Source organism: Chiloscyllium plagiosum, unplaced genomic scaffold, assembly GCF_037043375.1.
Source record: "Chiloscyllium plagiosum isolate Xiang-an unplaced genomic scaffold, Cpla_swu_hap1 HiC_scaffold_20, whole genome shotgun sequence".
Lineage (NCBI taxonomy): Eukaryota > Metazoa > Chordata > Chondrichthyes > Orectolobiformes > Hemiscylliidae > Chiloscyllium > Chiloscyllium plagiosum.
Genome location: NW_028270158.1, coordinates 17,627,003 through 17,654,203, shown reverse-complemented (window position 1 = coordinate 17,654,203; position 27,201 = coordinate 17,627,003). Strand labels below are relative to the sequence as shown.

Sequence of the window (27,201 nt, the reverse complement as noted above, 5' to 3'; positions counted from 1 at the left end):
CCCCTCACCCCTATGTTCTGCATAAAGATCAAGGTTTCCCTAGCTATCATCAATTCTGAAGAACCTGGACCTGAAATGTTAACTGTTGATTTCTCTCCACAAATCCTGCTGAGATTTTCCAACAATTTATGTTTTTGTTTAAGGTTTTTAATGTTTTCATATGGCTTCAAAAGAAAAGTAAAGTTAGAGCTAGATTTTGCTGCTGGATTGCTGAAATAAAAGGACTTAGTTTACTCACCGTCTCTGAAAGACCCAAAGTGCTTTACTGTCAGCATTGTAACATAGGAAATGTGACAGTCCATTTGAAAACAGCAAGTTCCCACAAACAGCATTGTGATGGTGACTGGATAATCTGTTTTTGTGATATTCTTTTGAGGGAGCAATATTAGCCAGGTACTGGGGATAACGTCCTGTTCTTCACAATGTAAAGTGAGATCTTTTAACCCATTTGAGAATAAAGAGTCTGGGTAACCAGGCGAAAGTGAGGACTACAGATGCAACCAAGCAGCTAGTATAATGATCTGAAACAGTATCTCTGTTTTCCTCATCATTTATTGTTGCTTGACCTGATTATTTCCAGCATTTTCTGTTTTCATTTCAGGTTTTCAACATCTGCAGTATTTTACTTTTGTAATAATTGGTGTTGTTCCAAGACTTTGTGCTTTTCGTTACACGTTTACTAAATTGCCTTTGAAAAATGTTGAATGAGTAGACAAAATCAATTTTTGCTGGCTATTTTTGACTGAATTATAGCAATTAGAAAATAATTTATTAAACGAATGTCACTTCAAATGCTATTCATAATCACATTACGTGAAAAAAGTAGGAAGTGAATAACAAACAATTAAATGTGCAGCGGGCTATTTATTGATTTTTAGTTCTTTGCGTTAGAACCTCCCCAATTTCATTTCTCCTTAGTGCATGAATCAAAACTTCAACTGGTTTTGTTTAGAGTTCGAGCACAGCCTGGTTCTTTGATTTTTCAAACTGACTTTCCAACCAACCCTACACCTTCATAGTTGAAAACAGTAATTTCTGATTACTTTTTGGGTTGGGTATGGGCTGTAGTATTAAATCAAACTCTAAAAGCCTCCAGTTCCACAATCCGCTGACATATATTTGGGTTTCTCCACCTGAATTTATCCACACCCTTGACTTCCTTTGCACTGCCATTGACCACTGTGCTCTCAATTGCTTAAGCTTCCCAAATGGTTCCTTGCCTCTACTTCCCCCTTCTCTATTAAGTCAACTCTTTAAAAACAAATACTTCTGAGCAAGCTTTTGACCCTCAAATTTTGTTGGGGTAACTTTTAATTCTTGGCTAAATTTTAGGACGACATTGTAAAAGCAAGTTGTGGGTTTTAGATCATAGACAATTAGGGAATGTTTACAAATATTAAGGCATCCTCTTATCAGTTGGTGAAGTAACACCATTTTTTTGAAATTGGTTTGTTTTTATTTCTGTGCAAGGTGTTCCCAATATTTGGCATGTCCTTTTCATTGTCCCACCTGGAACCACCAGGACAGGCTACTGTTTTGATGACCAGCTGCTCTCAGTAGGAGTGACTTTAATGGAGTAGCGCACTTGCATCGTGCGTCAGACAGTGCTTGGAAAATCCAGAATAGGTTTAGTTTTTTTCAAAACTGCATTTTCATTGCCTTCAGTGGACTGCAGGATGCTCTGCAAGTTCAGTTGATAGGGTGAAATGAAGTAAAGAAAGAACATTTGCATCAATACCATAGCACCTTTCACAGCTTTTACTTTTTACAGCCAACAGTGCACTTTCTGAATTCTGGTTGTTGTATGGGTAGTAACCAGTTCATACACAGCAAGATCTAACAAGCAGTGCTCCTTCAATACGGCACTGCAATGTTGGTCTAAATGTTTGTGCTCCAGCCTCTGCAGTGGGGCTTGAATACATACATACAGACTTGGGTTACCAACTGAGCCATGACTGTCACAGCAGAATAGGAGAGAGTTCTTGTGGAGCTTAAAACCAGCATGGGCCAGTTCACCAAACAGCTTGTTTCTGCACTTGTGTTTATTGTGTGAATACTGAATCATCAGAGGTATTTTCCAGAATCTTCTCAGCAGCGGCATGGTGGCTCAGTGGTTAGCACTGCTGCCTCATGTTCCAGCCTCTGGCGACTGTGCAGACTCCATACAGGCGTTTTTCCAGTGTTTACGTGGGTTTCCTCTGGGTGCTCTGGTTTCCTCCGACAGTCCAAAAATGTGCAGGTTAGGTGAGTTGGCAATGCTAAATTGCCCATAGTGTCCAGGAATGTGCAGGCTAGGTGGATTAGTCAGGGATAAATATAGGGTGGAAGGAATGGCTCTTGGTGGATTACTCTTCAGAGGGTTGGTGTGGACTTGGCCCGAAGGGCCTGTTTCCTCACTATGGTAATTCTATAATTTCCACAAACTGAGAATTTAGAGCTATGATCCTGTGGTGATTTTGTTTTTATTACCCATTTTTGCCAATGAGTAATCATTTGTGCTAATCAGAGGTCATGAATGTTTTCATTGCCTAAATGAGCAGTGATTCACTTTTCCTCTGATTGGGGAAAAGAAAAACGTGGCAATAAAAAAGTTTTTACTGACCCTGTTTTGTCTTTTCCTGGTTGTTGATTGCAAAAGTGTTATGGGAGTTCAACTTGGTCTTTTTTTTTACTTCTATCTTTTGAGAATAAGAGTTCAGCCTTTTCTCCGTACCAAGCAAGCTGCATAGCTAATTGTATGGGTGTGATTAACCATGGAATACTTTACATAATGTTTGCCTTCTGTGGAAGTTAAAATTGAAGAGTAAATGGTTTGCTTTGTGCCATCAAAGTATAGAGAAATTCCTGACTACTGCACCACAGCGATAAATCCTCCTTATGTGTGAAAAAAAGAAAAACTATGCAGTAGTATTGAGAGTTACTATACTTTTATGTCATCCTCACAACTTGGGGCACACCTCATCACCTTGGGCTTTACGGAATACAAAGTACTATTCTACGTGCAAATTGTTGGCTACTTAGGACAGATAAAACAATCCTGCTTTCGACACTTCGTGTTTAGCGATCAGAAAGAGTGATTCATGTGAATAAAAGCTTAAAAGCCTTCACCCAGAATTATTTAGATCAGAACTTTTCTGAAACTTTTATCTACAATAATAGTTGAACTCCAATTCGCAGTATTTGAATGAAATGGAAACTATTACCTTGGAATTAATTTTTACTTGTAAACAAGACCATTTTGATTAGGGTATTATCTCATCTCGTAAGTAATACTACGCAATTTCCTGTTGTAATCCAGTCTATTCAAAGCATCTCTTGCACTTCTAAAAAGATGAGTAATTTCACAGGAAGGATCTTCCTGCATTCAGCTCAATTAGCAAACCTAATATTAAAATATACATTTATGTGGTAGTAGCAGTAGTCAGAAGCAAAGTTACAGCTCCAGTCGTTAAATTTAATATGTCATGCTTACTGCAGTTCACTTCATCTGTTACTGCTACTATCATGAAGCAGTAAGGTTTGTAAGAAAGCATGAAGCTACGTTTATTTTCAGAATCCTAGGTCTTGTATTTAAGTACCTACTTTCTGTTTGGCTCCATGACTGCATTTGCCTATTTTCCAAAAGCAATTTTCTTGGTTCTCTGGACTCTGATACCACATTTCTACAGACTTTTTTTGGATTTCTACCCATCATAAATATTCCCACATTGAACATTAAATTCATTAGGGCTGAAAAGTCTTGTCTGGCTCTGAAATATTGAAACTTAGAGATTTTCTTGCACTGTGTGCATTTACTTAAGAGTTAAATATTTCTGTGACAGTTCTGTGCAGTTCAACTGCAAGTCATCATAAAACGGAGGCTTATCGTTCTTTCGACGTGCAATTACTAAACATCACAATTTGTCACAGCACATTATAATTCCCTCTATTTAACTTTATGTGCCTTTGAGTTGAAACTTGTGTTCTATTGTTTGGTTGTCAAAGCTTTGCAATGTTGAAAGAAGGAAGAATAGAGATAGATGTATTGGTGGTTATCTTTTATAATTCTATTGGAGTCTAGAAAGATTCTTTGACTGGAAGGTAGCAAATGTAACCTCGCTATTGAAGGAAGAGGCAAAGTGGAGAACCACAGATCTGTTAACTTGATGTTAGTATGAAAAAGATACTGCAAATCATGTGTTAACAGAACATTTAGGGAAAAATGGCAAAATTGAACAGTCAACATGAACTTATGAAAGCTAAATCAGGTTTGACAAACTTAGAGTTTTTCAGGCATTACTTGAGCATAGACAAAAGAAAATTTATATAGGATAAAGAATGTGGTCTATTTGGATTTTCAGAAGGCTGTTGATAAGGTCAGACACAGGAGATGAATAAATAAGATTAATGCACATGGTGTTGGGGAAATGTGCGTGTACTGCTTGAGAATTGGCTCACTGACCGGTAGCAGAGAGAAGAAGTAAAGTGATCACTCTCTGGATAGCACACTCTTTCTAGGGAGATTATTACAGAGGTCAGTGCAGTTTGCATAACTCTTCACAATCTGCATGAATGGGGGACCAGTTGAAAGATTTACAGATTTTTTTTTTGATGACACTGAGCCAAATGAGGACATATGTTGTAAGGAAGAGCAAGAATGCTTCTAAAGTTCATGGACAGGCTTTGTGAATGGACAGAATGTGGCAGATGGAATATAATATGAATAAGAAGCATGATGTTGTGGTTCTGTTCGCCGAGCTGGGAATTTGTGTTGCAGATGTTTCATCCCCTGTCTTGGTGACATCCTCAGTGCTTGGGAGCCTCCTGTGAAGTGCTTCTGTGATTTGTACCTGCCGCTTCCGGTTGTCAGTTCCAGCTGTCCGCTGCAGTGGCCAGTATATTGGGTCCAGGTCGATGTGCTTATTGATTGAATCTGTGGATGAGTGAAAGCCACCCACACAGATCAAGTCCTAAACTACGAAAGCAACCACCCCAACACCCACAAAAGAAGTTGCATCAAGACACTGTTCAAAAGGGCCACAACACACTACAGTACACCAGAACTGCAAAAAGAGGAAGAAGAACACCTATACAATGTATTCGACAAAAACTGATACCCCCGCAATTTCATCAACAGATGCCTAAGGGAAAGACAACCGAATGAGGACATGCCACAACCCAAAGGACTAGCCACACTACCATACATCATAAACATTTCTGAACTGACAGCCAGACTACTGCGACCACTAGGACTCAACAGCACACAAACCAACAGCCACTCTCAGACAACAACTCACCAGAACGAAGGACCCGATACCCAGCATGAGCAAAACCAATGCAATGTACAAAATCCCATGCAAGGACTGTACAAAACACTACATAGGACAAACAGGAAGGCCACTAACGATCTGCATCCATGAACACCAACTAACCACGAAACGACATGACCAGCTATCCTTAGTCGCCACACATGCAGATGACAAGCAACATGAGTTTGACTGGGACAACACTACTATTATAGGACAAGCCAAACAGAACAGCCAGGGAATTCCTAGAGGCATGGCACTCCTCCACAGATTCGATCAATAAGCACATCGACCTGGACCCAATATACCGGCCACCGCAGTGGACAGCTGGAACTGACAACCGGAAGCAGCAGGTACAAATCACTATAAATGCCGGAGGAAACATCACAGAAGCGCTTCACAGGAAGCTCCCAAGCACTGAGGATGTCACCTAGACAGGGGACGAAACATCTGCAACACAAATTCCCAGCTCGGCAAACAGAACCACAACAACGAGCACCTGAGCTACAAATCTTCTCCCAAACTTTGAAGAAGCATGATGTTTTATAACTTGTTAGAAAAAACAAAGGTCAAATATTTTAAATGATGAGAGGTTGGCAAGTGAAGATAGCTTTTAGTGACTTATGGACAAAATTAGCATGCAAGTGCAGCAAGCGGTTAGGAAGGTGGATGGCATGTTGTCATAACCTCAGAGGGTGATAAATATGTGGAATTCTTTGCCTCTGAGCTGCAGAAGATTGTCATTGAGCTTCCACAAGATACACATTGGTAGGTTTCTGGGGTCTAATAACATTAAAGGTTTTGGAAAAGTGATATAAAAGTGCAAGATCAGCTTTGATTTAATTATATGACAGGGTGGTGTTGATGGGCTGAATAGCTGACTCTTGTTCCTTTTGTTTATGAACAGCACTGGAACAATGGATTGGTAAGACGAACTCTTCAATGACAGTGTCCGTTTTAATAAAGCAATGTCACCATGTGATTAGCTGAACATCTTGTACTGTACCCTTTTAGGGATGAAGCTCAAAATGCTCCACTTTCACAGCACTATGGGTTAATTTTAAGTTAAATCCTGAGTGCAAGTGAGTACTAACTTATTGTTTATGTATCTATGACCCGATCTGAAATTAGGTGTCAACCGCAGTTCAGTTATCAGAACTTCAGTCCTATTCAAGTTTAGAAACTTGAATATAAAATCTAGGCTGAGACTCCAATGCTAAGCCCGAGATAGATAACACCTCTACACAGCCCTATCAAATGAGATATTGAACAAAGATCCCACCTGCCCTACCAGTTGGACATAACTAATTCTGTGACCTGGTTTAGTGGGTGGCCAATATTTATCTATTAATCAACCTCCCCAACCACTTGTCATATTTCTGTTGATGGAATTTTGCTGTAAACTATTGGTTGCCATGTTTCTTATGCTAAATATACTTGGTTGAAAAGTGATTTTACTTGTGAAAGGTGCTACATGAATGCATTTTTTAAGTAAAATTTTACATACTTTCAAACAAAAAGTTAATCTTTGTAAAAGATATTTCAATCTTTCCTCATCCGGTTTTCTTTCTTGTGCCATATTTTTGAATAGTTAAGGAACAATATGCAATTTATTTTCCTTACTTCGCATTTTTATAAATATCCAAGCCACTGAAAATCAGCACTTTTACAAGCAACATAACCTTTGCTTTTGTTCTGTCCACCAATATAAAAACTGTGGCAATCTAAGCTGCAAAAAGTGGCACCAAAAATAATTTGGTAGTAGAGAAATTGCGGTTTTGATTAAGAAAAAGAAGGAAGCATATTTCAGCTATAGACAGCAGAGATTGAGTGAATCCTTACTGAATATAGACAGTAGGAGTATACTTAGAGGGAAATCAGGAGGGCAAAAAGGGGACATGAGATTGCTTTGGAAAACAGGATTAAGAATCCAAAGGGTTTTTCTAAGTACATTAAGAGTATCAGGGTAACCAGGGAGAGAATTGGACCCCTCAAAGATGAACAAGGCAGCCTTTGTGTGGAGCCACAGAAGATGGGGGATGTACTAAACGAGTGTTTTGTATCAACTTTCATTGTAGAGAAGGACATGGAAGACATAAAATGTGGGAAAATAGATGGTGACATCTTGAAAAATGTCCACATTTAGAGTAGGTGGTGCTGGATGTTTAGAAACATGTAAAAGTGGATAAATCCCCAGGACTTGATCAGGTGTACCCTAGAACTCTGTGGGAAGCTAGAGAAGTGATTGCTGGGCCTCTTGCTGTATTTGTATCGTCGATAGTCACAGGTGAGGTGCTGGAAGACTGGAGGTTGGCTAACGTGGTGCCACTATTTAAGAAGGGTGGTAAGGACAAGCCAGGGAACTATAGACTGGTGAGCCTGATATCGGTGTAGGCAAGTTGTTGGAGGGAATCCTGAGGGACAGGATGTACATTTAGTTAGAAAGGCAAGGACTGATTATGGATGGCAAGCATGGCTCTCTGTGTGTGAAATCATGTCTCACAAACTTGATTTTTTTTTTTGAAGAAGTAACAGAGAATTGATGGGGGTAGAGTGGTAGATGTGATCCATATGGAATTTAGTAAAGGGTCTCAACAAGGTTCCTCACGGTAGTCTGGTTAGCAAGGTTAGATCTCATGGAATAAAGGGAAAACTAGATATTTGGATACAGAACTGGCTCAAAGGTAGAAGACAGAGGGTGGTGGTGGAGGGTTGCATTTCAGACGAGAGGCCTGTGACCAGTGGAGTGCCACAAGGATCGATACTGAGTCCACTAATATTCATCATTTATATAAATGATTTGGATGTGAACATAGGAGGTATAAGTTAGTAAGTTTGCAGATGGCACCAAATTTGGAGGTTTAGTGGACAGCGAAGAGGGTTGCCTCAGATTACAACAGGATCTTGACCAGATGGGCCAATGAGCCGAGGAGTGGTAGATGGAGTTTAATTTAGATAAATGTGAGGTGCTGCATTTTGGAAAAGCAAATCTTAGCAGGACTTATGCACTTAATGGTAAGGTCCTAGCGAGTGTTGCTGAACAAAGAGACCTTGGAGTGCAGGTTCATGGCTCCTTGAAAGTGGAGTTGCAGGTAGATAGGATATGCTTTCCTTTATTGGTCAGAGGAATTGGGAGGTCATGTTGCAGCTGTACAAGACATTGGTTAGGCCACTGTTGGAATATTGCGTGCAGTTCTGGTCTCCTTCCTATTGGAAGGATGTTGTGAAACTTGAAAGGGTTCAGAAAAGATTTACCAGGACATTGCCAGGGGTGGAGGATTTGAGCTACAGGGACAGGCTGAATAGGCTGGGGCTGTTTTCCCTGGAGCATCGGAGGCTGAGGGGTGACCTTATAAAATCATGAGGGGCATGGATAGGATAAATAGATAAGGTCTTTTCCCTGGGGTGGGAGAGTCCAGAACTAGAGGGCATAGGTTTAGGGTGGATTAGTGGTGCTGGAAGAGCACAGTAGTTCAGGCAGCATCCGAGGAGCAGTAAAATCTAAGTTTCATCAGGAATAAAGGCAGAGAGCTTGACGTGTGGAGAGATAAGCTAGAGGAGGGTGGGGGTGGGGAGAAAGTAGCATAGAGTACAATAGGTAAGTGGATGAAGGTTATAAGTCAGGGTGGATATAGGGGATGAAGGTTATAAGTCAGGGTGGAGTGGATAGGTGGAAAAGAAGATAGGCAGGTAGGACAAGTCATGGGGACAGTGTTGAGCTGGAAGTTTGGAACTAGGGTGAGGTGGGGGAAGGGGAAATGAGGAAACTGTTGAAGTCCACATTGATGCCCTGGGGTTGAAGTGTTCCAAGGCGGAAGATGAGGCGTTCTTCTTCCAGGCGTCTGGTGGTGAGGGAGCGGCGGTGAAGGAAGCCCAGGACCTCCATGTCCTCAGCAGAGTGGGAGGCGGAGTTGAAATGTTGGGCCACAGGGCAGTGTGGTTGATTGGTGCGGGTGTCCCAGAGATGTTCCCTAAAGCACTCTGCTCGGAGGTGTCCAGTCTCGCCAATGTAGAGGAGACCGCATCGGGAGCAACGGACACAATAAATGATATTAGTGGATGTGCAGGTAAAACTTTGGATGTGGAAGGCTCCTTTAGGGCCTTGGATGGAGGTGAGGGAGGAGGTGTGGGTGCAAGTTTTGCAGTTCCTGCGGTGGCAGGGGAGGGTGGGTTGTGGGGGGGGGGGGGGGGATGGGGGCGTGGACCTGACCAGGTAGTCACGGAGGGACCGGTCTTTGCAGAAGGCAGAAAGGGATGGGGAGGGAAATATATCCTTGGAGGTGGAGGAAATGTCGGTGGATGATTTGGTTTATGCGAAGGTTGGTAGGGTGGAAGGTGAGCACCAGGGGCGTTCTGTCCTTGTTACGGTTGGAGGGGTGGCGTCTGAGGGCGGAGGTGCTGGATGTGGATGAGATGCGTTGGAGGGCATCTTTAACCACGTGGGAAGGGAAATTGCGGTCTCTAAAGAAGGAGGCCATCCGGTGTGTTCTGTGGTGGAACTGGTCCTCCTGGGAGCAGATACGGCGGAGGCGGAGCAATTGGGAATACGGGATGGCATTTTTGCAAGAGGTAGGGTGGGAAGAGGTGTAATCCAGATTGCTGTGGGAGTCGGTGGGTTTGTAAAAAAAAAAAATGTTAGTGTCAAGTCGGTCATCATTAATGGAGATGGAGGTATGTCAGAGATGGTCCAGGCAAATTTAAGGTCAGGGTGGAATGTGTTGAAGTTGATGAATTGCTCAACCTCTTCGCGGGAGCATGAGGTGGCGCCAATGCAATCATCAATGTAGCGGAGGAAGAGGTAGGGAGTGGTGCCGGTGTAATTACAGAAGATCGACTGTTCTATGTAGCCAACAAAGAGATAAGCATAGCTGGGGCCCATACATGTGCCCATGGCTACCCCTTTGGTCTGGAGGAAGTGGGAGAATTCGAAGGAGAAGTTAAGGGTGAGGACCAGTTCGGCCAAACGAATGAGAGTGTTGGTGGAAGGGTACTGTTGGGGACATCGGGAGAGGAAAAAAACGAAGGGCTTGGAGGCCCTGGTCATGGCGGATGGAGGTGTAGAGAGATTGGATATCCATGGTGAAGATGAGGCGTTGGGGGCTGGGGAAACGGAAGTCTTGGAGGAGGTGGAGGGCGTGGGTGGTGTCTCGAATGTATGTGGGGAATTCCGGGTCTAGTGGGGGAGAGTACAGCGTTGAGGTAGGTAGGGCTTTTGCCCGAAACGTCGATTTTATGCTTCTCGGATGCTGCCTGAACTGCTGTGCTCTTCCAGCACCACTAATTGTTTTTACCTATAGGTTTAGGGTGAGCAGGGAAAGATATAAAAGAGACCTAAGGGGTAACTCTTTCATGCAGAGGGTGGCATGTGTATGGAATGAGCTGCCAGAGGAAGTGGTGGAGGCTGGTACAATAACAATATTAATATTTAAAAGGCATCTGGATGAGAATATGAATAGGACTGGTTGAGAGAGATGTGAGCCAAATGCTGACTGGAACTAGATTAGGTTAGGATATCTGGTTGGTGTGGATGAGTTGGAACAAACGCTCTGCTTCCGTGCTGTACATCTCTATAACTTCGTGACTGTAGACTGAATCCTTGGCCACGACAAACACGAGTGCTATTGACCAAACTGAAGTTGGTAGTGGTGCGCTTCCTGGTGCTCTGGTATCATGGTAAAGCTGCCTGAATGAAAAGGATGATCCTTTTTATAAATGGTGTCCGTACTACCTGCATGTATAGCTGTTAGCGTGGTTTTTTGCACTTTATAGAGAGCTAACATATCAGAGAGCTCGGAAACCTGGTGCAGAAAAGGTGCTTTTCCTTAATCCATCAGTCCCTTGCTGCCTCTGGAATAATGTGCTGATAATTCAATTGCAGATGTGTGCAACTGAGTTCAAAAGCAGCCGTGTCCTGCAAATGAAGTGCAAGAGAGCTACTAAAGCACAGAGTGGCTGTATGATTTGTGAAGATTAATCAACAAGGAGTGGCACAAGCAATGACTAAAACACACCCTAGAGATTAATGAATCACCCCGGCCAAAACAGATGGCTGGACAGGTGTGATAATGCAGCTATTGGGAAGTCTGTCTTGGGTTGTTGCCACCTGTGTTCTACTGAGACATACTGGCTCACGAGCTGAGTCATCATCTGCCACACAGCAAGAGTCTGTCATAGAAGCATAGCAAGAGTCTGTCTTCTTACAATGTTCTATTCAAGTGCAAAGAGACTATTAAACAGTTGCTGCAATTTCTGTTAAATGTGGATTGCCAATATTTTCATTCTGTAGCTAGCATGAACATGTAGGATTGAGAGATTTATATTTTGAAATGAAAACCGATTAATGCTAGAATGTCTCAGCAAATTGGACAGTATATTTGGTGAGAGGGAAGTAGTGAGTTGTACATTTCGGGCCAGAATTAAGATGGAATGTCGGTTTGGCAATGCTGATTTGTCTCCGTTCCATTTTGTGAGAAGCGGCTTGGGAGCGGATGCTGAGGGTGGTCCAATTAAGCCCCCCCTTTTGAAGACCTTTTTTGAAAAATAGACCACATATGAAATTCTCCTGTCCGCTTCCAGACACTTCAAAAATGGTAGACAGCTACTGAAGTCATATTTTGTTCAAAAATTTTAAAATGTTGGAAAGTGGACATCTTAAATTTAGAGAGTCCCTCTATTACCTGAACAAAAGCAGCCAGCTACTGCAGCTTCCAGAACCTGCCTCTGACTACTCATTGACCAGTTTGTGGAAGATCAGTGGTGGTTGTTTTCCTCAGACTGTGATCTTCAAATCACCTTTGACCCTGAGGGGTTGATTTTACATTCCAAAGCATGAGGGGGAGAAGTCCTCGCTCTGTCGGTGCTTCAGATCGATGACTGACTACAATACCTTGCTTTTGTTTTGTTGACTTTACGAAAGTTGGTTCCAACTTCTCAGTTGTCCTCCCAGAAGTGAAGTAGTCGAAGTGTGGGAAACACCCTGGCTTATTTTATATTTTTAAGTTGTTACACTTTGGTCTTTAAATATTATTCTACAATTGTAAGTTTACAGTGTGAAAATTGGCCACTGTATGCAGAGTTGTTAATCAATCACATGGTAAAAGTCTTAACTGTTAACCATTTTTAGTTGTAAAGTCTCAGTTTTGATCTGATTTGGGGAGAGGAATGAGTTAGTCCTTAATCCTGTTGTTGAGAAACTTGTATCATGAGACTTTTCTGTGTCATGACTTTCCCATTTAAACAGAAGATTGAATTCAAAGAGAATTGAAATGCAGGTGGCTACGTCATCAAAATACTAACGCAGTTGTCAGTTGATGAACTGGGTGAAATACTCTTGATCCATTTCACACAGAAACAAGGAATAGTTTCTTTACAGGTTTGAATTTTGACTTGAAAGGACAGTAAGTGAGCCAGCAAGTGAGCAGTTCTCCTCACATTCCTTCCCATTAAATCATCAACGTGAACAATTGGGGGAGGGGTAATTTTGTTAGTTTTAGAGAAATGTTTGCCAGTGGCATAGGCTGAAAAGAAATGCTCAAGTTTAGGCTTAAGAATTGTGCTTGTCAAGCTGTCCTTGCAGTTATGATCGATTGCAAAATGTATTTTCCTCTCCTTTTTTTGTTATGCGTTTGCTGAACAGCATTGGTGCCTGATCAAATCAATACCTTTGATTTTAAAATTCAGACCTTTGTTTTCAGTTCCTTTTGTCACTTCACCCCTTTGTGTGTGTGTGTGTGTGTGTGTGTGTGTGTGTGTGTCTGTAGCGCTCGCTCGCTCACACTGTCTGTCTCTCTCTCTGTAGAGCGCGCTCTCCGTAGCGCTCTGTCTGTCGGTGTCTCTCTCTCTGTAGCGCGGGCGCTCCCGCTCGTTCGGTAGCGCGGGCGCTCCCGCTCGTTCGGTAGCGCTCGCAGGCGCTCCCGCTCGCTCTGTAGCGCTCGCAGGCGCTCCCGCTCGCTCTGTGGCGCTCGCAGGCGCTCCCGCTCGCTCTGTGGCGCTCGCAGGCGCTCCCGCTCGCTCTGTGGCGCTCGCAGGCGCTCCCGCTCGCTCTGTAGCGCTCGCTGGCGCTCCCGCTCGCTCTGTAGCGCTCGCTGGCGCTCCCGCTCGCTCTGTAGCGCTCGCTGGCGCTCCCGCTCGCTCTGTAGCGCTCGCAGGCGCTCCCGCTCGCTCTGTAGCGCTCGCAGGCGCTCCCGCTCGCTCTGTAGCGCTCGCAGGCGCTCCCGCTCGCTCTGTGGCGCTCGCAGGCGCTCCCGCTCGCTCTGTGGCGCTCCCGCTCGCTCTGTGGCGCTCCCGCTCGCTCTGTGGCGCTCCCGCTCGCTCTGTGGCGCTCCCGCTCGCTCTGTGGCCCTCGCTGGCGCTCCCGCTCGCTCTGTGGCCCTCGCTGGCGCTCCCGCTCGCTCTGTAGCCCTCGCTGGCGCTCCCGCTCGCTCTGTAGCCCTCGCTGGCGCTCCCGCTCGCTCTGTAGCCCTCGCTGGCGCTCCCGCTCGCTCTGTAGCCCTCGCTGGCGCTCCCGCTCGCTCTGTAGCCCTCGCTGGCGCTCCCGCTCGCTCTGTAGCCCTCGCTGGCGCTCCCGCTCGCTCTGTAGCCCTCGCTGGCGCTCCCGCTCGCTCTGTAGCCCTCCCGCTCGCTCGCTGGCGCTCCCGCTCGCTCGCTGGCGCTCCCGCTCGCTCGCTGGCGCTCCCGCTCGCTCGCTGGCGCTCGCTCACGCTCTGTAGCGCTCGCTCACGCTCTCTCTCGCTCTCCGCTATAAAGCCTAGTCTCGCAAATTCTTTCCTTTTCATTCTGGCTTCTCGAACATTCCCGATATTAGTCACTTTGGCATTTGACCATAAGCAATATGAGTGGAAGTAAGGCCATTTGGCTCATTGAGTCCATTTCACCATTCAGTCATGGTTGGGTATTTCAATGCCACTTACTCGCACTCTCCCCGTTTCCCTTAATTCCTTGCGAGATTAAGAATTTATCAGTCTCTGCCTTAAATTCCACAGGCCCGCCTGTATTCTTTTGTCCAAAGTGCAAGACCTCGCATTTGCTCACATTGAATTTCATCAGCCATTTCTTAGACCATTCTCCTAAACTGTCTAAATATTTCTGTAGCCTCCCCAGCTCCTTGGAACTATCTGCCTGTCCACCTAACTTTGTATCATTGGTGAACTTCGCAAGAATACCCCCAGTCTCTTCATCCAGATTCTTTATATATAAAGTGAACAGCTGTGGCCCCAACACTGAACCCTGCAGGACACCAGCTGCCATTCTGAAAAAGAACCTTTTATCCTAACTCTCTGCCTTCTGTCAGACAGTCATTCCTCAATCCATGCCAGTAGCTCACCTCAAACACCATGGGCCCTCACCTTACTCAGCAGCCTCCCGTGAGGCACCTTATCAAAGGCCTTTTGGAAGTCGAGATAGATAACATCCACTGGGTTTCCATTGTCTAACCTGCTTGTTACCTCTTCAAAGAATTCTAACAGGCACTACCTCCCCTTAGTAATTCCTTGCTGATTTGTTCTAATTCGAAACTGCACTTCCAAGAATTTAGAAATCTCAACCTTAACGATGGATTCTAGAATTTTACCTACATCTGAGGTTAGGCTAATTGGCTTATTATTTTCCACCTTTTGTCTTGATTCTTTCTTGAACAAGGGGCTTACAACAGTGATTTTCCAATCATTTGGGATTTTTCCTGACTCCAGTGATTTTTGAAAGATTTCAACCAACGCCTCCACTATTTCCTCAGCCACCTCCTTCAGAATTCTGGGATGTAGCCCATTCGGGGCAGGTGATTTATCAGTTTTTAGACCTTTTAGTTTATCCAGTACTTTCTCCTTTGTAATGGCCACCATACTCAATGCTGCCCCTTGACTGTCCTTAATTGTTGGGATATTACTCATGTCTTCCACTGTGAAGATTGACAAAGTATTTAGTAAGTTCTTCAGCTATTTCCTTATCTCCCATCACTAGCCTTCCTGCATCACTTTGGAGTGGCCCAATCTCTACTTTTGCCTCTCATTTTTTTTCTTATGTATTGAAAGAAACTTTTACTATCATTTCCTAATATTACTAGCTAGCTTACCTTCATATTTGATCCTATCCTTTCTTATTTCTTTCTTTGCTATCCCCTGTTTGATTTTGCAGTCTTCCCAATCTTCTGATTTCCCAGTACTGTTGGCCACTTTATAGGCTGTCTCTTTTTTTTTCTGTGATACATTTCCTGAGTTCCTTCATCAGCCATGGTTGTCTATTTCACCGCACATAGACACACTTTCTTTTCTTTGGGATGTACCTCTGTACTGTGTCCTCAATTATACCCAGAAACTCCTGCCATTGTTACTCTATTGTCCTCCCCACCAGGCTCTGCTTCCAGTCGACTTTCATCAGTTCCTCCCTCATGCCCCTGTAATTATCTTTTATTTACCTGTAAAACCATTACATCCGTTTTTGCCTTTTCTCTTTCGAACTGCAGACTAAACTCTACCATATTATGATTGCTGCTTCCTAAATGTTTCCTGACTTTAAGATTTTTTATAAAGTCTGGCTTGTTACATAGCACTAAGTCCAGCTCCCTTGTGGGCTCCATCACAAGCTGTTCCAAAAAGCCATCCTGTAAGCATTCCATGAATTCCCTTTCTTTGGATCCACCAGCAACATAATTCACCCAGTCCATTTGCATATTGAAGACCCCCATGATCACCGTGACCTTATCTTTCTGACATGCCCTATCTATTTCCTGGTACGTCTTGTGTCCCTGGTCCTGACCACTGCTGGGAGGCCTGTACATAACTCCCAATGTTTTTTTTTGCCTTTGTGGTTCCTCAACTCCACCCACACAGACTCCACATCATCTGACCCTGTGTCATTCAGTGCCATAGATTTAATTTCATTCTTAACTGACAGGGCAACCCCACCCCCTCTGCCCACTTCCCTATCTTTTTCGATAAGTTGTAAATCCTTGGCTGTTTAACTGCTAGTCCTGACCCCCCTGTAACCACGTCTCTGTGATGCCTACCACATCATAATTATTTATGATGATTTGTGCTGTTAATTCATCTACTTTGTAGCGAATGCTTCGAGCATTCAGGTAAAGCACCTTAATGCTAATTTTCTTATCCTCGTGATTTCCATCATCTCTACCTAAGTTATCTTTCCTTTTTGCTTCTTTCCTGGTCTGCCTTGAACTTAAATCCTGCACACATGCTAACCTGCTGCTTATCTTTCTACTTGACTCCATACTCCTTGTTGCTTCCCCCCAACCCTGACTCAAGTTTCAAGTCCTAGTTTGAAGGCAGGTGTATCCTCACCTGTTGAGAGCCTCAGCTGTGGAATTCCATCCCTTAAACCCCTCCTTTTCTCTCTCTCTCTCTCTCTCCATTAACATTAGGTAAGATATTTGACTCTTCAAGCCTGCTCCACATTCGTTATGATCATGTTTGATCATCCTACTCAGTACCCTTTTCCCACTTTAGTCCTTGGAACTATATCTGCCTCCTTCTGGAAAATATTCAATGTTTTGGCCTCAACTATTTTCTGTGGCAGAGAATTTCACAGGGTCACCACTCTCTGGGTGAAAACATTTCTCCTCCTCTCTGTCCTAAATGGCCCACCTTGTATTCTTAAACTGTGACCCATGGTTCTGGGCTCCTTCGTCATTGGGAACATCCTTCTTGCATTATTCCAGTCTAGTCCTGTGAGAATAATAGAATATTTTCATATATTTGCTATTAATTAGTTTTTGTTTTTAAGTTACTTTTAACCAAAAGCTAGTTTTAAAGCAGATTTTAACAGGTCTAAATGTCAGGGCGGCACAGTGGCTCAGTGGTTAGCACTACTGCCTCACAGCGGCAGGGACCCAGTTCAATTCCTGCGTGTGTGGAGGTTTGCACATTCTCCCCATGTCTGTGTGGGTTTCCTCCGGGTGCTCCGGTTTCCTCCCACAATCCAAAAGATATGCAGGTTAGGTGAATTGGCCATACTAATTTGCCCGTAGTGTTAGGTGTAGAGGATTGGGTCTGGGTGGGTTGCTCTGCGGAGGGTTGGTGTGGACTTGTTGGGCCGAAGGGCCCTGTTTCCACACTGTAGGGAATCTAATCTAAATATTCTCTTATGTAGCTCTATGTCAAATTTGTTCCTATAAACACCTAGGAATGTGTTGGTGTCAAGTTGTCATTGCTGCCACCATGCCTGAAAAATGGAACTCTGCACCACCATCCTTCTCGCCTCCAGCTCCCCTCCCCTCTTTTCGCTTCCAGATCCCCCCCATCCTTTTTCGCCTCCATCTTCTCCCTCCTTCTTGATGCTTTCAGTCATGGCCTTGGAGGCCTGTGACCACAATTCTTGTGTAGCATTGAATAAAATGTATTTCTTTGTTATTTTTAAAAACTTTAATTTGAGCCCAGGTGAATCAGAAACACTCAAGATCGAAGCATTAAAATTGTCTAGAATTTTCCAAGTATTTGAAATTTGATTTTAAATCAAAACAATATCTATCACAAAGTTGATTGTTGACTCAGGTTTACTCTATGGCTGTGTCTGCAATATGCCAGGGCAGTCCAAAATTAATCCCTCTGCTCTGCTGTGTTTTAATCCCTCTGCTTTGAATATTTTTCTATATTTTCATGTGGCATCTCCATTTTTCAGCATTTCCCAAACAGTGAGTTGTAACAGTGGGGTCATAATCTCTGAGGTAGCTAATGGCCACTGTAGAGATGCAACCAAATTTCAAAAATTAATGGGATAAAGCGTCACTGACTAGATTAGCATTTATTCCCCAGTTCTAATTGTGGAGCAGACATTTAAGAATCAGTCACACACAACTTTAGGTTTGGAATCATGTGTAGGCCGGATCTCGCAGTTTCCTTCTATAAAGCATGTGAGTGAACCAGAATGGGTTTTTTTTGCAACAATTGATGTGGTCACCATTAGGCTAACATTTTATTCCAGATTTTTACTGAATTTTAATTTCACAATCTGTATTAGTGTGATTTTAAACTCCCATTTCTAGAACATTAACATGAACCTGGGCTTATTGGATTACTTGTCCAGTGACATTATCTCTGTTGCTGCCTTCCCAATGCTGAGAGCTGCACGGCCCCTTTTTTTTAAATGATTGAAGTACTTTGTAAGTTGATGGGGTCTAACCTGCCTAATACTGGGGACTGAACCCTGTGGTGAAGGCGTCTAGAGATCAAAGTAAGTGGTACTTTATGAAAACATTAAAACTCTGATTGTAATAACACTACCCCCTCCTCCCACACCTTTTGCCCTTCTGGATCACTGAAATTTAAGTGTCAAAATGGAGTCACACAGGAAAAATGTTTGGGAAGTGATGCCATGTTTCTCTTAAAATATGTGAATTCTATGCTCCTTGCTCTGACAGCTTTCAGCACATAGATTTCTTGTAACCTCTAGCCTCACTTTTTATTGAGCATTTTAAGTTGACAATCTTTTGTCACTTGGACTTTCTTCAACCGGATTTAGTAGTTTTTCCCTTAACTACTTTGGGAATTGAAGGTAAACCTCCAGGACACTGTTGTAACCAGCCCAAAAGAAAGAGAAAGTTCTTGGTGCATTAAAATAAAAGTTATTTTCTTTTGATCAGTTTGGCTATTTGTTCTAATAATGAGTTGTGTTGACCACGATTGGTCAAGGATCATCCAAACTAGTTGTAATCTGCTTATTTCTCAACTAAGCTGGGGGGGTGAACCTTGTTGAGGTTTATAAAAATAATGAGGGGCATGGGATAGATAAGTAGACCAAGTCTTTCCCCTGGGTGGGGAGGGGGGGGGGAGAGAGAGAGAGACAGTCCAGAACTAGAGGGCATAGGTTTAGGGTGAGAGGGGAAAGATAAAAGGGACCTAAGGGGCAACTTTTTCATGCAGAGGGTGGTACGTGTATGGAATGAGCTGCCAGAGGAAGTGGTGGAGGCTAGTACAATTGCAACATTTAAAAGGCATCTGTATGGGTATATGAATAGGAAGGGTTTGGAGGGTTATGGGCCGGGTCCTGGCAGATGGGACTAGATTGGGTTGGGATATCTAGTCAGCATAGACGAGTTGGACCTTAAGGGTCTGTTTACGTGCTGTACATCTCTGACTCTAATGTGGAGAAGACAACGTGTTGTGAAGATTTAATATGGGGCAACTTTTAGTGAAGAGTGGTTAGAATTGGAATCTCGTAAATGAAATCTCAAGGATACATCGAACCATAGTTAATAACACTCTCCTGATATCAACTTGAAAGGGCTGCGAGTTACTTTTTGTCTCTGGTTAAGTAGTTTTATCATTGACGAGGAAGGTATTGACCACTTGTATGGTTGCTGGTGGTTAGCACTGTTGCCTTATAGCACCAGGGACCCAGGTTTACTCTATGGCTGTGTCTGTATATGTGGAGTTTGCATATTCTCCCTGTGTCTGGCTAGGCTTCCTCTGGATGCTCTGGTTTCCTCCCACAGTCCAAAGATGTACAGGTTAGGTGGATTGGCCATGCTAAATTCCCATAGTGTCCAGGAATTTGCAGGCAAGGTGGATTAGCTGTAGGAAATGCACGGTTGCAGGGATACGCATGGGGATGGGTCTGGTTATAAATGCTCTTCAGAATGGCCTGCTTCCACACTGTAGAGATTCTATGATTCTATCAGATGTAAAACTATTCTACTGTTTGAACCAAATAGGGGATGTGAATGCCCTTGTGATAATGGAACCTCTATAGCCTCTTGTTGAATTGCAGATTATTCAGAGGCAGAGGTGGCAACACTTGATTAGTACTACAGTTTACCAGAAACAAAAATGTCGTCATTAGTAGTTTGGTGAAATAAATGCCTTGTCAATTTGTTATTTTAAGGAAAAAAACATCAATGTCTTTTTCCAGAAGGAACATTCCGACCATAGCTGGTCTGACTTGCATGTGATTCTAGAGTCTCAATGATGTGGTTGATTCTTAACTGCCCTCCAGGTTTTTCGAGATGGGTAATTATGATAGCCTAACCAGCAATACCCACATGAATGAATTTAAAAAAAAATGTAAATGTCAATTCATACTTAATATGTGAGGATTAATGACTAACTCAGTGATTTCTGGTTTAAATGCAATATAACCCACAAAACCTAATGAAGATATTTTTTTGTTCCGCCATTTCCTAATGATAGATAATGCCATTGCCATTTCTGTTGTTATGAACATCTATCTGTTTATAATTAATTGCATCCACTGCTATTCTAGTTTTCATTCGAGTGTAATGGCTTCAAGTTGATCGATAACTCCTTAGCTGTATCATAACTGGGGCTTGGGTTAATGATTAGCTTTACATTAGTTTATTTTGCCTTCTTTCTGTATGGTTTTGTGGCTTTTTTCACTTTGAGTTTGTTTTGCTCAAATCAATGGAAATTTTCTAAATTTGAAAAGGTTGTACTTAGGAGAAATGTTTCTCACATTGTTTAATTGTATTTAGCAAGCTGAAATATTGCACTCGCCAAACAGTTTGAGTCACAATAGGACATAGTGCTCTAAAGAGCCAGTTTAATGTGCTGATTCATCTGCTGGAGGGCTGGCCATGTGCCAAGACTTGGCATGTACATCAAAGGCACTGTGTTGAAAACCAGTTTTGGCATGAAATAATGTTGGTAAATTGTTCTATTGATCTGCATATAACGTTTTTTTAATGTCATTTTATACGTAGTACAGTGCTGATTTGGTTTTTAGTTCTAACCAGCTTTTGTTTCTTTTGGTATTCCACGTTTTCCTGAAATTTGTAGTTCATTTTGAACTGTATCAAGCCAACATTTGGCATGATAATTGGCTGGTAGTGCATACCTGAAGCTGTTTCAATTAACACCTTGCCACCACATAGTTTCCAGGAACCAGTAAGAGCCGTTAAGTGTATTCACTACCCTTTTTAACTTTTGACTGTATTGTTTGCCTCGTTGATTTGGCTGTTCACCTCTCAAAATCCCACTTCATTGCTTGGTAATGCAGGCAAAACTGTACAAAATAAAAACTGAAAGACACTGGAAATCAGAAACAAAAACAGAAGTTGCTGGAAGAGCTCAGCAGGTCTGGTAACATCTGTTAAGAGAAATCCAGTCTCGTGACCATGCTTCCAAACTGCTAGAACTGTGCTTTTGAAGTTGAGACAATAACTATTTAACATCTTTAGGAATTGGATGTTTTGATTAGTCTGCTGTATCTTTAATATTCTGGGAGAATGCACCTTTAACAACAGCAGCTGAAATCCTTATTTGTTAGTTGTTCCAACAATTTTCAGGCTTTCTGTGCAATTAACTATTGCTTTTGGGGCTAATTTTCTCAAATATTGAATGTCCCTAAATGGTGGGCTGCTGGTTCAATCACTTAATATTATGTTTAAACTGGTATGTTACGATTTGAATATTCCATATTTCAGTCAGAAGCATCTGGGGAATATCCATAAAATTGTTCCTCTGTCTCTTATGGCCAATCATTATTGTCTGAGCAACTGTGCTTATGATACAGCACTTCTGTATGTCATTTGGGAAGAGTTGTTTTCCAGGAAAATAAACAAATTGCTGGAAAAGCTCGGTAGGTCTGAAGGTTCCTCACCTGAAGAAGTGTCACAGGACCTGAAATGTTAACTCTGCTCTCTGTTGACAGAGGCTGCCAGACCTGTGGAGTTTTTTTTTCCAGCAATTCCTGCTTCTCTTTCTGATTCCCAGAATCTGTAGCTGTTTTGTTTTTGATTAGATTACTTAGTGTGGAAATAGGCCCTTTTGGCCCAAAAAATCCACACCGACCCTCTGAAGAGCGACCCATCCAGACCCATTCTCCTACATTTACCCCTTCACCTAACACTACAGGCAATTTAACATGGCCAATTCACCTAACCTGCACATTTTTTGGACTGTGGGAGGAAACCCACGCAGAGACTGGGAGAATGTGGGTCTCTGGCGCTGTGAGGCAGCAGTGCTAACCACTGTTCCACCATGTTTTTTCTAACATATTGGATTGTTTATTGGGGATGAGGTATGGAGGTGTTCAAGAGTTATTCAGCAATGGCCTTGTTTGTGATTTGAGCCACTAGAATATAGAGGCTGAGAGAGATGGCAAGTTGAGATGAGACCATGAATATTGATAGGAAGGTTTGTATGGAGAGAAAAGTCAAGGTAGGATAATGAATACTGGAGAGAAAGAAGGTGGCAATGGAGATTGAAATAATTGTGGACAAAGATATTCCATGCCAAACTGGGGTGGGGGCTGTTTGAGAATATAGTAATATGGGATTTTACTGAGTAGTAAAGAATGAAGATTTTAAAGGAAAGTCCAGAATGGTGTACAAAATGAAGTTCTCAAAGTAGGAAATGGTGCCAGACTGTGGTGAAGTTTGGTTGTGAAAGCCGTGCTGCCAGTCTGGTAGAGTTTTCGCTATGAGCCAAGTCACCACTCATCATGGCCTTGACAGTTCATGCAGTCAGTACTAGCACCTGCAGTTAAGCCATTCTTTCCAGTGCCCTTGTTTATGCATTCTGGAGGAAGATGTGATTGCTGGAGTCTGGGAGGAGTGAGCAAGGTGAGTCGGTGTTTGTCAAAATTAGAACTCAAAATAGACAAAAATGTTGGTGAGCAAAGAACGAGGTTGCTGCTCGCAAGGTAGTGATGAGTGCCTTGGTGAGCTCTTCTAAAGATGCTGCAAGACGGACATGAGTTCATTTGAGGAATTCAGGACCAAACCTGGGATGATGACAGGAATTGGGATGTCAAAAAGTATTGGAGGGTTGAAACAGGAATTTTGGATGGCACAGCTTGGGAAAGGGAAATATGAAAGGTATCTTAACTGGATGATGGGAAAACCTCAGAGAATAGGCCAAAAAGGATGAAGAGAATTTGGGGGGAACAAAAGCAAAGTGATAGATACACTGTACCTCAGCCTATTCACATAGATACACTGTACCTCAGCCTATGTGAATGCATGCAGATTGGATGCAGTGGAAATGGAGCTGACTCTGCTGATGTCATAATATTTTACTATTAAAAGGGTTCACTTGCAAAAGAGTGTTTTTAGATATGCTACAAAGCTATCATGCACAGCAGGCTATAACACCATTCTGCCATAAATTGATAGCATTCAAAATTCAGATTTAATTTCTTAACTTCTCCTGACAGATCTGATCAGTATTTCTGACTTTTTTGGATCTGATTGTTTTAAGATCTGATTTATCTGTAATTCGTTACAGCTGTAAACACCAGCAGGTATGCAGAGAGTTACCGAATCCAGACCTATGCAGAGTACGTTGAGAAAAAGCAAGAGGAGAAACAAACCAAGCGGAAGTGGACAGAGGAAAGCTGGCGAGAAGTGGAGAGGAAGAGGCTAAAGACCCAGTATGCTCCACAACCTTACTTTAACCAGATGTTTGATTTCACCAGGTGAGTGCTGCAAAATTGAAAGTTAATTGTATTTAATGGCAAATCCACAGTTGCAGGTAGACAGTAAATTCTGTTTTTATTCTTAAGCTTTTTAAAACTGTCAATAAATATCTCAATTGGAAGTGTGGGATACTAGCTATTTTTTATTTCTGTACAGTTAAGGTGCGAACCTTCTGTTGCAGTCCTTAAGTTTACGCAGTTAGTTAACTTTTAACCTTAAATATTTTTAGTTTCCCAATATTTGAATTAAACAGCTATTTGGGACCAAAATGTTTCCTTTCCATCCATTAGTAGGAATAGAAAATCATGAAGGAGAAGAAAGGGGCAAAACAAGAGAAATATATGCAAACAATTCATAATTAAACTTTCAATTGGGAAATTTTGTTTGTGGGCAGTTACACTTTCCCAGTGGATTTCTTGTTTGAGGAATAAGGAACTTCAGGCTATTCAGCCCATGCAATTTAAGGTTTAAATGACTGAAAGTACCGTAAATTTCAAATTTGTTAAAATTTGAACTTTGTTTACTGAGATAACAAGATTTTTAAACTCCATTCTTACCAACACTTTTACAGCTAGTTTTTCAAATTTCTGGCTTAATTTGGAAGGGGGAGTTTGAAAATTAGCAAATTGATAAAGTCTGGTCAAGAACTCTCAATTGAGAGTGTAATGCAGTTTTCAAGTAGGAATACATTAAATTTGAAAATTTTCAGGGAATTAGAAGCTTTGCAATCTCAGGCTTCAGAAATCTGGGTTTGTAGAAATGTTTTGTTTGTGAATATTATTGAACCTTGTGTTCTTTTGCATCATGTTGAGTTCTAATGATCAGACTAGAGCTATGGTATTTTTATATTCTCCATGTAGTACTGTCTGAGTTATATTTGAGACAGTAATTGGCACCAGAGTTTTTTTTATTTGGTTTACATTTGCTCATGGGATTCATTGCTCAGTTACTATTAGTCCCCATTAGATCCTGGTGTGGTTCTGAAGTTAATTAAGATTCAGTCTTTTAATTGCTAGTTTCTGTGTCCAAGCTGTTGCCCTGGGAACAAAGAAATCAGTTATAACGATAGCATGATAGCTTCCATTCTGTCTTAAATGTAGTCAGAGTTCACTGCAAAATAATGCAATGACTTCACGTAACAGCATGCTATTAAGACTGGATGGTTTTATAAATGTGTGGCCAGCATAGCCAAACCAAGCTGCTGAAGTTTGCTTTTTTTGTATGAGAGTAGAAGTTTAGAACCAAATTTCAACCATCTGAATTGGGTCGAGTATACATTTATTTTGGGAACCAAAAATCCTCTTTAACAGAATCCACTGCACAATATCAAGGAGAATTCATTGAGGTATTTGGAGCTTCTGAAATTGCTCATTGGACATTTTCAGTTTCAGTGGGGGTACCTGACTAATCAACAATTGCAGCCCTACCATTCATCTTCCCTGTGAGAGGGATGTATAATGAGCAGTCATTTTATATCCCATTGAAAGTTTTGCCCATTCTGTGAAGTTTTTTATTTAAACTGAGGCGAAACTGAATTTCAGATTAGTGCAGAAAACATTTTCCTGATGCTGAATGAATTGATCAAGTAACAATCACTTGTATAATAAGTGTCACGTCTCATGACATGTGTGAACTCTTTTTTTTCAATCATTCTTTAACTCTCAGCTCAAGCAAATTGAAGTTTTCAATCTCAGCTTGCATTCTGTTGAAATTGCCAATCTGTCTCTCATCCATGTTTCAATAAGGCCAGTTGTACTTCTGTTCCTCTCATTAAGTTGGCACTTACCTCAGTTTTATTTTGCATTTAGGCCATCTTGCCTAATTATCTAGTCAATTGGCCATGGTGATTTTCCCTAGGGGCTTATGTTATGAGGACAGGTTGTGTAAACCTGTATTTCCTTGAGTGTTTAAGTGTTTATTTAACTCAAATATTGAGATAATCAAAACATTCTACAGGGTAGATGGAGAGTACCTAGCTCTTCTGGTAAGAGTCCAAAACATGATCTACTAAAATTTAAGTATTCCCTTTTAAAATCGAGGAATGATGTTGGGAAGCAGCATTTCACAAGGGCAATTGGAATTGCTAATGCACTGCATCAGTAAAAGTTGAGGTTTGACTAAATTAGAACTTTCAAAACTGAAGCTAATAGTTATAAACACAAGGTAGATAAGATGTAGATCTAACTTTAATGTAACTAACCATCTTCCTGTTAGATATGCATCTTACCTTTGCAGCTTTTTGACCATTGTTCCCCACCCATCTCTTTAGGAATACCCTGCAGTAAATCACATGCGAAAAACATTTATGCCCTGTTTAGTGATGTGGGTCTGCCAAGGATAATTGTACATAGCTTTCTTTAATCCAGTTACAGTTTTGAATCTTGTGACATTCATCAGTGTCAATTCAAGATGAATTGTGTAACCATCTTGATGAAATAAAAGATGATACACTTTGCTCCTGTCCTACCCACAGTGGGCATGTGGCATAAGCGTGAACATATTTTCTGGCTTATATCTGAGGACCGTGGTATTTTAACTTCCCAAGCCTTACCTACATACAGTTGGTCAAAGCAGTAGGAAAGCAGCAGCAGAATGGCAAGCAAGAAAGGAAGTTCAGCAGCCAAATATATTTGGCACCAGAGAAGGGAGCCTTATTGGCATGCAAGTAATTTTACGAAGTGGGTTAAGAGATGTTCTTCCGGGAGGTCAAGGCAGGTACAACTCTGTTTTCTTTCTGGGGCCCAGAGAGTACTCCAGCCTCTGGTTTCAAAGGATTTAAAGTAGTCTTCCATGACTAAACACTTCAAGGTGGCTGATAATATCAAACAGACACTAGATTTATGGTACCAAGCAAGTGGATTTATATTTTAGTAGTCATATGGAGATAAACACCTTTTTAAACATTCTAAAAGGTTAAATGTGTAACAGTAGATGCAATAGGCGAGGCAATAATGAGTTAAGAATTTCTGAAAGTCTTGGTGAATTCTGTAAACAAAGTCTGAGCTTCTGAATTGATGGATTCTGTTGCTTGTGTCTTCTGGTACAACGTCCCATATTAGTGCAGCATATTTTAATGTGTCTCACTGCTCGCTGGAAACAAAGAAATCTTTTATCTGATCAAATTCAGAATATCTACATATCTTTCAAACTCCAGAACTTAACCCTCTTGGTTGTCAGATGGATATTTGTGTTAGCTCTTCAGGTTGTTGGCTTGGCTCAATTGATAAATCTCCAATATCACTAGAGTTAGCTCATACTACAGTGTTGAAATTTTGTATTGTTAAAGAGCATACCCCTTTTCAATATGATATCAAATTGAGGTGTCAGTTACTGCTTGGTTAACGTGGCTACTGATGATCCCATGGCACTATTTGAGAAGAGAAAGAAAGAGATGTTCTGATACTCTCGCCAACATTCCTTCCTTAAGCTGTAGCATCTAAAAACAGAATGATTTGTTATTCATATCCTTGCTGTTTGTGCAACATTGCTAGTCTTGACAGTTCACATATATAAGTAAGATTGAAAATATTGTGA

At 42.0% G+C, this 27,201-nt stretch overlaps 1 protein-coding gene across 2 annotated transcripts in view; it reads left to right on the top strand.

Moving 5' to 3' along the window:
• parn (poly(A)-specific ribonuclease (deadenylation nuclease)) overlaps positions 1-27,201 on the top strand; it is a 131,712-nt gene that overhangs the window by 91,248 nt on the left and 13,263 nt on the right. For both annotated transcript variants that reach the window (XM_043711927.2, XM_087997700.1), the window contains exon 22: positions 23,477-23,666. In XM_043711927.2, the coding sequence (XP_043567862.2) occupies positions 23,477-23,666 (190 nt within the window). The remainder of the gene's footprint in view (positions 1-23,476; positions 23,667-27,201) is intronic.